We start from the raw sequence: 10,967 nt of genomic DNA on the forward strand, positions 1-10,967 counted from the left end.
CCCTGCACTCTCACTCAGATGTTCACTGCTGCCAGTAGCACACGTATGAGAAGCAGAAGTATGGCGGCAGCTGTATAGATTCTGATATGTAATTCTCTGTATCATACTTACCGTACACACATCATCCTTATTACTATTGAAACTATAAAGGTAAGACACTGATGATGGGGATGTAAAAATAGGATTTTAATTACCTACCGGTAAGCCTGTAAATGTGTTATTCACCCTTATTTAAGGTATATTGCTACAGCAGAGTAGGTGTGGAACAAGGTACTTTACATGCAATACACCATATGATACCCTGTAATCATCATCATCATCTGCTAGGTTATAATCTACTATCTCTTACGTCCTAGAGGATGCTGGGGTCCATTTAGTACCATCGGCTAAAAATGGGTCCTTTGGTAGCCACTGGCACTTTAAGAGTTTAATAGTGTGGGCTAGTTTCCCTCTATGCCCCTCCTACCAGACTCAGTCTAGAAACTGTGCCTGAGGAAACGGACATACTTCGAGAGAAGAAAATACACAGATAGTGGTGAGAGTCACACCAGCTCACACATAACAAAAAGGAAAGCCAAACTAACCAACTTGGAACAATTCAGCAACGACTGAACCAACAATACTGACTCAAGTAACAATGCAGGAATACGAAGCACAGGGCGGGCGCTCAGCATCCGCTATGGACTACAAGAAAAGGATTTACCGGTAGGTAATTAAAATCCTATTTTCTCTTAAGTCCTAGAGGATGTTGGGGTCCATTTAGTACCATGAGGATGTACCAAAGCTCCCAGTACAGGAGGGAGAGTGCTGAGGTTCCTGCAGAACTGATTGACCAAACTTGAGGTCCTCAGAGGCCAAAGTATAGAACTTGTAAAACTTAGCAAACGTGTTCGACCCTGACAAAGTAGCTGCTCGGCAAAGGTGAATAGCCGAGACACCCTGGGCAGCTGCCCAGGAAGAACCCACTTTAGGGTAGAGTGGGCCTAAACACATTTTGGAATTGGCAATCCTGCCATGGAATAAGCATGCTGGATAGTAAGCCTGATCTAGCATGACATTGGCACCACAATAGGTTGGTTGATATGAAAAGCCGACACAACCTTAGGTAGAAATTGCTGACGCGTTCTGAGCTCAGCTCTGTCCTCATGGAAAATCAAGTAGGGGCTCTTGTGCGACAATGCCCCCAATTCTGATACGCGTCTGGCAGAAGCTAAGGCCAACAACGTGACCGCCTTCCAAGTAAGAAACTTTACGTCCACCTCCTGTAAAGGTTTGAAGCAATCCGATTGCAGGAACTGCAGCACCACTTTAAGATCTCAAGGTGCCATAGGAGGCACAAAGGGTGGTTGGATGTGCAGAACTCTTTTCAAGAAAGTCTGAACCTCAGGGATAGCAGCCAATTGTTTCTGGAAGAAAATAGACAAGGCCGAAATCTGGACCTTGATGGAGCCCAAGCGTAGGCCAACATCCACACCAGCTTGCAGAAAGAAGAGAAAATGTCCCAGTTGAAACTCCACCGTAGGAAACTTCTTGGATTCACACCAAGACACGTACTTTTTCCAAATCCGATGGTTATGATTAGATGTTACTCCCTTCTTAGCTTGGATTAGAGTATGAATAACCGTATTCGGAATGCCCTTCCGAGTTAAGATCTGGCGTTCAACCTCCATGCCGTCAAACATAGCCGCAGTGAGTCTTGATAGGCAAACAGCCCCTGCAGTAGACGGTCCTCGCAAAGAGGAAGAGGCCTCGGATCCTCCAGCAGTAATGCCAGAAGATCCGCATACCAAGCCCGCCTTGGCCAGTCCAGAGCAATGAGGATCGACAGAACTTTTGATCTTTTTATTAGTTTGAGAATCCTTGGGATGAGTGGAAGTGAAGGGAACTTATACACTGACTGGAACACCCACGGAGTCACCAAGGCGTCTACCGCCACTGACTGTGGGTCTCGTGACCTGGAACAGTACCTCTGAAGCTCCTTGTTGAGACGAGAGGCCATCATGTCTATCTGAGGTACACCCCATCGGCGTGTTACCTCTGTGAATACCTCAGGGTGGAGGCCCCATTCTCCTGGATGGAGATTGTGTCTGCTGACGATGTCTGCTTCGCAGTTGTCCACACCCGGAATGAAGATTCAGACAGCGCCAGCACCTGTCTTTCTGCCCAGAGGAGGATTCTTTTTACCTCTGACATTGCAGCCCTGCTCTTCGTTCCACCCTGACTGTTTATGTAGGACACCGCTGTGACGTTGTCCGACTAAACCTGAATGGCTCGATCTTGCAGAAGATGAGCCACTTGTAGAAGGCCATTGTATATGGCCCTTAGATCCAGAATGTTTATTGGAAGGACCGATTCCTGGCTTGACCACATTCCTTGGAAGTTTTCCCCCTGGGTGACTACTCCCCAACCTTTGAGGCTTGCGTCCATGGTTAGAAGTATCCAATTCTGAATCCTGAACCTCTGGCCCTCGAGCAGGTGCGAAGTTTGCAGCCACCAGAGTAGTGAAATTCTGGCTTTCGGCAACAGGCATATCCACTGGTGCATGTGAAGATGCGATCCCGACCACTTGTCCAGAAGATCCAGCTGGAAGAACCGTGCATAGAATCTTCAGTACTGTAGAGCCTCGTAGGAGGCTACCATCTTCCACAGAAGGCGAATGCACTGATTAACCGATACCCGGGGAGGTTTCACGACATCCCGGACCATTGATTGGATCACCAAAGCTTTCTCCACCGGTAGAAACACCCTCTGCACTTCCGTGTTGAGTATCATCTCCAGGAAGGGCAGTCTTCTTGTCGGTTCCAAATGTGACTTTGGAAGGTTCAGGATCCACCCATGATCCCAGAGTAGTTGAGTTGAGAGCGCAATACTCTGCACCAGCTTCTCCTTGGAAGATTCTTTTATCAGCAGATCATCCAGATATAGAATTATGTTCACTTCCTGTTTGCGTAGGAGGAGCATCATCTCCGCCATGACCTTGGTGAACATCCTTGGTGCTGTGGAGAGGCCAAATGGCAATGTCTGGAACTGATTGTGACAGTCCTGTAGTGCAAACCGTAGATAGGCCTAGTGAGGCGGCCAGATCAGAATGTGAAGGTACGCATCCTTGATATCCAGGGATACTAGGAATTCCCCCTCCTCCAGACCTGAGATCACCGCTCTCTGATACTCAATCTTGAATTGGAAAACCCTCAAGTTAGGGGTTCAACGACTTCAGGTTCAACATAGATCTTACCGAAACAGCCGGTTTTGGTACCACAGGCAGGTTTGAGTAATAACCTTTGGTTTTTGGGCGAGGTGGAACTGGAACAATGACATTTGTTTGTACCAATTTTTGAATGGCTTCCTGTAGGATAGCACTTTCTGTCAGCGAAGCTGATAAGCCTGATTTGAAGAATCTGTGAGGTGGGAGTTTCTGAAACTCCAGTCTGTACCCCTGGGTAACAATATCAGTCACCCAGGGCTCTAGGCATGATGATGTCCAGAAGTGACTGGAATCTTTTAGTCTCGCTCCCACCTGCCTGATCGCCAGGCTAAGAGATCCACCATCATTCTGAGTATTTGGAGGAAGGAGAACCTGGTTTCTGTTCCTGGGAACCTGTTGGTGGGGTTTTTTGGATCTTCCCCGACCTCCTCTAAAGAAGTTGGGAGGGGGATTGGATTTTTTAAATTTTGCGGTCCAAAAGGACTGCAGTGTAGGTGTAGGATAAGATTTCCTAGCTGAGGCTGCTGCGGAGGGAAGAAATGTTGACTTACCCGCAGTCACCATAGATATCCACGCATCCAATGCATCCCCAAATAGTGCCTGACCTGTGAATGGCAGGTTCTCCACACTTTTCTTGGATATTGCATCCGGAGTCCATTGGCGTAGCCAGAGTCCTCTGCGTGCCAAGACAGCCATGGAAGTGGCAGGCCAATGTCCTTCATGGCCTCCACCATGAAACCTGCAGAATCCTGTATGTGACGTAAAAACAAGTCAATGTCACCCCTATCCATAGTATCTATAATATATATATATATATATATAATAGCTTGCATTATCTGGGCAAGTGTACGTTTTTTGGGGTATGTAGGGGGGGTTTTAGATGAAGTAGTGGGAGCTGAATACTTCAAATCCACCACAGATTGTCTCAAAAACCTGCGTCTCTTTCTCAGTATGTGACATCCTTGTTGAAATCTGGGATATCATTCCCCTTAAAGAATCCACCCATGGGGGTTTGGATTCAGAAGGCTGAGACAACACATTGCAGTCCGGAGTACATGGAATAGACTCCACAGGAGAAGATACACACTCTGCAGCATAGGACACAGAGTCCTTAGACATGGTAATGTGGATATACACACTTACACACACACACACACACACACACACACACACACACACACACACACACACACACACACACAGGAAAATGTCAGACACAGTTTCCCCCAGAGTACCTTCAGAGAGTCACAGAGTATAAGGAGCCAGCCACACAGCGCCCCTGTAGACAGTTATTATGATAAAAGCTCGGCGCTGACTAACTAACCTTAATAAAGAGGGCAGCGCTCCCTGTCAGTGTCCTAGTTCCTATGATCTGCAGGGAGAAAATGGCGCTGGTGAGTGCTGGATCCACTCTGAGAGGAAGCCCCGCCCCTTGTAATGGCGCGCGGCTTCCCGCACTAATTGTTTATACTGGCCTGAGGATTTTAGTGATAACAGGAGGATTAGCCCCTGTTATCTGCGTGACCAGTGTAGGGTTTATCCGCGTTGGCTCAGGACGCCCCTCAAAGCGCCTACACTGTGTGTTGCTGAGCCTTCCTGGAGCACAGCCTGTCAGAGCTGCGCTCCCACCCTTGTGCCGCCATACCCGCCGGCGACCCGCAAACCGGGTCGCCGACGCTGTACTCAACACTTTCTTCTGGCTTTGTTAGGCGGTGGCAGCCGTACTGCGGGAGTGAGTTGTCGCCCGTGGGCTTGTGATCAGCACCCTCAGGAGCTCAGTGTCCTGTCAGTGGAGTAGAGAACCATTAACTCTTCAAGACGTTGGTTCCGTCCCCCTCCCTAAGTCCCACGAAGCAGGGATTCTGTTGCCAGCAGCCTTCCTGTAACCTAACTAACTCTAGAAAATAAAAAACTAAGAAAACTCCTAGGAGCTCCCCTAGCTGTGACCGGCTCCTCCGTGCACATTTTCTAAACCGAGTCTGGTAGGAGGGGCATAGAGGGAGGGGCCAGCCTATACTATTAAACTCTTAAAGTGCCTGTGGCTCCCAAAGGACCCGTCTATACCCCATGGTACTAAATGGACCCCAGCATCCTCTAGGACGTAAAATAAAGTAGATAATAACCTAGCAGATGATGATGATGATTGCAGTGTATCATATGTTGTATTGCAGGTAATATACCTTGTTTCACACCTACTCTGCTGTAGCAATATACCTTATATAAGGGTGAGTAACACATATACAGGCTTACCAGCGTATGAGCACACACATAAAGGAATGCTACCTTACCAATGCTTCCAGGAGTAACATTAGGAGACATTTCTCTGATCCATCAGCTCATATGACTTATGTTATTGTTCATCTAGAATCTCCAATTCATACGATATGTTCCCCATCCATTGTTTTACATTGGTGCTGACATAGGACTTGGCGAGTGACTACGTCTCCATTTATACTTCATGGTTAGTTACCAGTACAAGAGAGATATATATCTAAGTCTTATTATAATATTACATTTGTTATTGTGAGTGCTCTCAGGAGGGTGGACACAATGATAGTCTGAGACACAATATTATAAAGCCTTCATTAAAAGTTATGTTATATTATACACACACATTTACTAATAAGTGTCCCAGAGAGTCGTCTTCTCCTATTGTTTACAAGATTAGTATTGTTACAGAAAATGTCACATTTCCATAATGTATTTTATTTCCAGCAGATGGACACACAAGCAGGAATATCTCAGAAGGACATCTAATGTTATCCCCGGATTGTGACATAAAAGATAATGACAGTAGACAGGATTCTCCAGGAGATAACCCCATTACCCCAATCATACATCCAGCTCTATCAGCTGATCCCCCTGATCCTGGGAAATGTTCTGCTGATCACTCTGATATTGGTGCATCTGTTACAGCTCTGACAGTAGATACAGTGTTTCCGTGTTCTATAGATGCCAAATGTTTTACACAGAACACAAAGCCTATTAACCCACACACAGGTAAGGTAGGTGAAAGGCCAATAATATGTTCTGAGTGTGGGAAATGTTTTACATATATATCAGATCTTGTTATACATCAGAGAAGTCACACAGGTGAGAGGTCATTTCCATGTTCTGAGTGTGGGAAATGTTTTGCATGGAAAACACGTCTTGTTACACATCATAGAAGTCACACAGGTGAGAAGCCATTTCCATGTTCTGAGTGTGGGAAATGTTTTGCACACAAATCAGCTCTTGTTAGACATAACAGAAATCTCACAGGTGAGAAGCCATTTTCTTGCTCTGAGTGTGGGAAATGTTTTGTACGTAAATCACATCTTGTTATACATTACAGAAGTCACACAGGTGAGAAGCCATTTTCTTGCTCTGAATGCAGGAAATGTTTTACACAGAAATCAGATCTTATTGCACATCAACGAACTCACACAGGTGAGAAGCCATTTCCATGTTCTGAGTGTGGGAAATGTTTTACACAGAAATCAGATCTTATTACACATCAACGAACTCACACAGGTGAGAAGCCATTTCCATGTTCTGAGTGTGGGAAATGTTTTACACAGAAATCAGATCTTATTACACATCAGCGGACTCACACAGGTGAGAAGCCATTTCCATGTTCTGAGTGTGGGAAATGTTTTGCACACAAATCAGCTCTTGTTAGACATTATCGAAATCACACAGGTGAGAAGCCATTTTCTTGCTCTGAGTGTGGGAAATGTTTTGTACGTAAATCACATCTTGTTATACATTACAGAAGTCACACAGGTGAGAAGCCATTTTCTTGCTCTGAATGAGGGAAATGTTTTACACAGAAATCAGATCTTGTTAGACATCACAGAAGTCACACAGGTGAGAGGCCATTTCTATACTCTGAGAAATAAATCCGATCTTGTTGCACACAATAGACATCACTCAGGTGAGGAACCATTTTAATCTTCTGGAGTATACTCATCAATGCCATGCATTGTTCTTCAAGGTTCTTATCCTATCTCCTATGCTTTTTGCAATATACATGTTACCGCAGTGTGAAATAATCAGATGTCATGCCCTTATCTACCACTGCTATGCAGATGACCTGTCTCTTGCTCTGGGTACTGAGAACTCAGTACCAATCCTAAATGGTTGTCTAGCTGAGCTCCAGGTGTGGGTGATGCCAGTTGGCTGTGACTCAGTCCTGGTGAAACAGGTCTATATGGTAAAAGCTCACCAACAAAGGGCAGGGCTACAGCTCAGCTTTGCTACCAGCCAGACTTACGCTTGGGGGTTCAGAGTTACAAAATGCTGATCATGTGCGGAATCTTGGTGTCCTGGATGGTGGAGTGACACTTAGACATCGGTATCTGCCACAATCAGATCCTCATCTGAGGAACAGAGCCAGACTCCAGCACTTATTTCCCTCAGAATATCTTCCTACAGTCATACATACACTTGTATCATCACACATAGACTACTGCAATTTCCTCTACCTGGGTCTCCCAGCAAAAGAATTGCACTGCTTGTAGCTTGTACAGAATGTAGCAGCCAGGCTGTTACCTAACCAGCCCGTTCCTGCCACATAACACCCATTCTCTGCTCCCTTCACCGGCTGCCTGTAAGATGGTGACTATTACATAATCTTACTGACTCTCCCAGCCCTACATGACCAGGGTCCATGGTACCAGAAGCAGCTTCTGCCTCCTTACTGCCCGGTTACTACCATCTGCAGATGAAGGACTGTTACCAGCAGTACCAAGAAACCCCAATAAGTTCTGAGATGTCAGGGGGAAGACAGGGTGGTGGCACTAGTGCTGCAGTGGGGTCTGCCGGAGGCAGTGTCTGTGAGAATCTTGTCCATAAGCAGCGCTAAGGTGTCAGACGGCGAGACAGGGCAGTGGCAGTAGTGGCGGAGACAGGGCGGTGGCAGAAGTGGGGGGAGACAGGGCGGTGGCAGTACTGGGGGGGAGACAGGGTGGTGGCAATAGTGGTTAGGAGACAGGGCGGGTGGCAGTAGTGGGGGGAGACAGGGCGGGTGGCAGTAGTGGGGGGAGACGGGGGTGGCAGTAGTGGGGAGAGATGGGGCGGTGGCAGTGGGGGGAGACAGGGTGGTGGCAGTAGTGGTTAGGAGACAGGGCGGATGGCAGTAGTGGGGGGAGACAGGGTGGTAGCAGTAGTGGGGAGAGACAGGGCAGGTGGCAGTAGTGGGGAGACAGGGTGGGTGGCAGTAGTGGGGGGAGACAGGGCAGGTGGCAGTAGTAGGGGGGAGACAGGGTGGTAGCAGTAGTGGGGAGAGACAGGGCAGGTGGCAGTAGTGGGGAGACAGGGTGGGTGGCAGTAGTGGGGGGAGACAGGGCAGGTGGCAGTAGTGGGGGGAGATGGCAGTAGCAATAGCGGGGGAGACAGGGCGGATGGCCGCAGTACAGTGTCAGGGGCTGCTGGAGGCAGTAAAAGAGATATATGGGTCCCACACAGAACCAGTTGATAATTAGACCTAATGATGATTATGCTTCCTTATTTCTAATTAATCCCTTGTATGTGTTACTGTTATTTGCTGTGTCAGCCTTTATGTGTGTTCTGTGTAATAATCCTGAAAGTAGTGCTGCTACCAATCTCATATCATTTGTAGTAACTTGGAAAAGATGAGATATGAGGTGCACTCTGGGAGCTTATAGGGGGTTAATCAAAGATGAATGCAGATGTGACATCATGCAGCCCCTGGAAAATGGTCCCAGCCCGCCCGTGTTTACCCCTCAGGGATGCAGCTGCAATGTGTTTGTCTGTGTGGCCGCTGTGCATGTGCATTTTGCCACCTCCAGCAAACTGCTGCGGGCCGCTATTGCGGCTGGGTCTGAATTACCCCCATAGGCTGTTGTGCAGAGTAAAGTATTTTTTATGTTTAAAATATAGAGAAAAATCTGTGTATTAAAGATATGAAATAAAGTTTTCCGGTGAGTCTTTTTATGTGTCTGTGTATTATTTCCAGATAATTGTCACTATGATGACAGAAACAATTTACAGCCGGTACTGAGTATAACTGCTCTGTATGTGTATGTCACATGGTGTAGCAGTAATATGGATAATGTAGCGTTAGTGACACAGCCGGTACTGAGTATAACTGCTCTGTATGTGTATGTCACATGGTGTAGTAGTAATATGGATAATGTAGTGTTATTAGCACAGCCGGTACTGAGTATAACTGCTCTGTATGTGTATGTCACATGGTGTAACAGTAATATGGATAATGTAGTGTTATTAGCACAGCCGGTACTGAGTATAACTGCTCGGTATGTGTATGTCACATGGCGTAGCAGTAATATGGATAATGTAGTGTTAGTGACTCAGCCGGTACTGAGTATAACTGCTCTGTATGTGTATGTCACATGGTGTAGCAGTAATATGGATAATGTAATGTTAGTGACACAGCCGGTACTGAGTATAACTGCTCTGTATGTGTATGTCACATGGTGTAGCAGTAATATGGATAATGTAATGTTAGTGACACAGCCGGTACTGAGTATAACTGCTCTGTATGTGTATGTCACATGGCGTAGCAGTAATATGGATAATGTATTGTTATTAGCATATCCGGTACTGAGTATAACTGCTCTGTATGTGTATGTCACATGGTGTAGCAGTAATATGGATAATGTAGCATTAGTGACACAGCCGGTACTGAGTATAACTGCTCTGTATGTGTATGTCACATGGTGTAGCAGTAATATGGATAATGTAGCGTTATTAGCACAGCAGGTACTGAGTATAACTGCTCTGTATGTGTATGTCACATGGTGTAGCAGTAATATGGATAATGTAGTGTTAGTGATACAGCCGGTACTGAGTATAACTGCTCTGTAAGTGTATGTCACATAGTGTAGCAGTAATATGGATAATGTAGTGTTAGTGACTCAGCCGGTACTGAGTATAACTGCTCTGTATGTGTATGTCACATGGCGTAGAAGTAATATGGATAATGTAGTGTTAGTGACACAGCCGGTACTGAGTATATCTGCTCTGTATGTGTATGTCACATGGTGTAACAGTAATATGGATAATGTAATGTTAGTGACTCAGCCGGTACTGAGTATAACTGCTCTGTATGTGTATGTCACATGGTGTAGCAGTAATATGGATAATGTAGCGTTAGTGACACAGCCGGTACGGAGTATAACTGCTCTGTATGTGTATGTCACATGGTGTAGCAGTAATATGGATAATGTAGCGTTAGTGACACAGCCGGTACGGAGTATAACTGCTCTGTATGTGTATGTCACATGGTGTAGCAGTAATATGGATAATGTAATGTTAGTGACACAGCCGGTACTGAGTATAATTGCTCTGTATGTGTATGTCACATGGCGTAGAAGTAATATGGATAATGTAGCGTTAGTGATACAGCCGGTACTGAGTATAACTGCTCTGTATGTGTATGACACATGGTGTAGCAGTAATATGGATAATGTAGCGTTAGTGACACAGCCGGTACTGAGTATAACTGCTCTGTATGTGTATGTCACATGGTGTAGCAGTAATATGGATAATGTAGCGTTATTAGCACAGCCGGTACTGAGTATATCTGCTGTGTATGTGTGTCACATGGTGTAGCAGTAATATGGATAATGTAGCGTTATTAGCACAGCCGGTACTGAGTATATCTGCTGTGTATGTGTGTCACATGGTGTAGCAGTAATATGGATAATGTAGCGTTAGTGACACAGCCGGTACTGAGTATAACTGCTCTGTATGTGTATGTCACATGGTGTAGCAGTAATATGGATAATGTAATGTT

The 10,967-nt window shown here is 45.9% G+C and overlaps 1 protein-coding gene across 1 annotated transcript in view; it reads left to right on the top strand.

The window, feature by feature from the left end:
• Positions 1-8,100, top strand: part of LOC134984479 (oocyte zinc finger protein XlCOF22-like) — a 48,460-nt gene extending 40,360 nt beyond the window's left edge. The window contains exon 5 of the mRNA XM_063950048.1: positions 5,924-8,100. Within this exon, the coding sequence (XP_063806118.1) occupies positions 5,924-6,999 (1,076 nt within the window). The 3' untranslated portion in view covers positions 7,000-8,100. The remainder of the gene's footprint in view (positions 1-5,923) is intronic.
• The last annotated feature ends 2,867 nt before the right edge of the window (positions 8,101-10,967 follow it).

This window comes from Pseudophryne corroboree (genome assembly GCF_028390025.1).
Source record: "Pseudophryne corroboree isolate aPseCor3 chromosome 3 unlocalized genomic scaffold, aPseCor3.hap2 SUPER_3_unloc_58, whole genome shotgun sequence".
NCBI lineage: Eukaryota > Metazoa > Chordata > Amphibia > Anura > Myobatrachidae > Pseudophryne > Pseudophryne corroboree.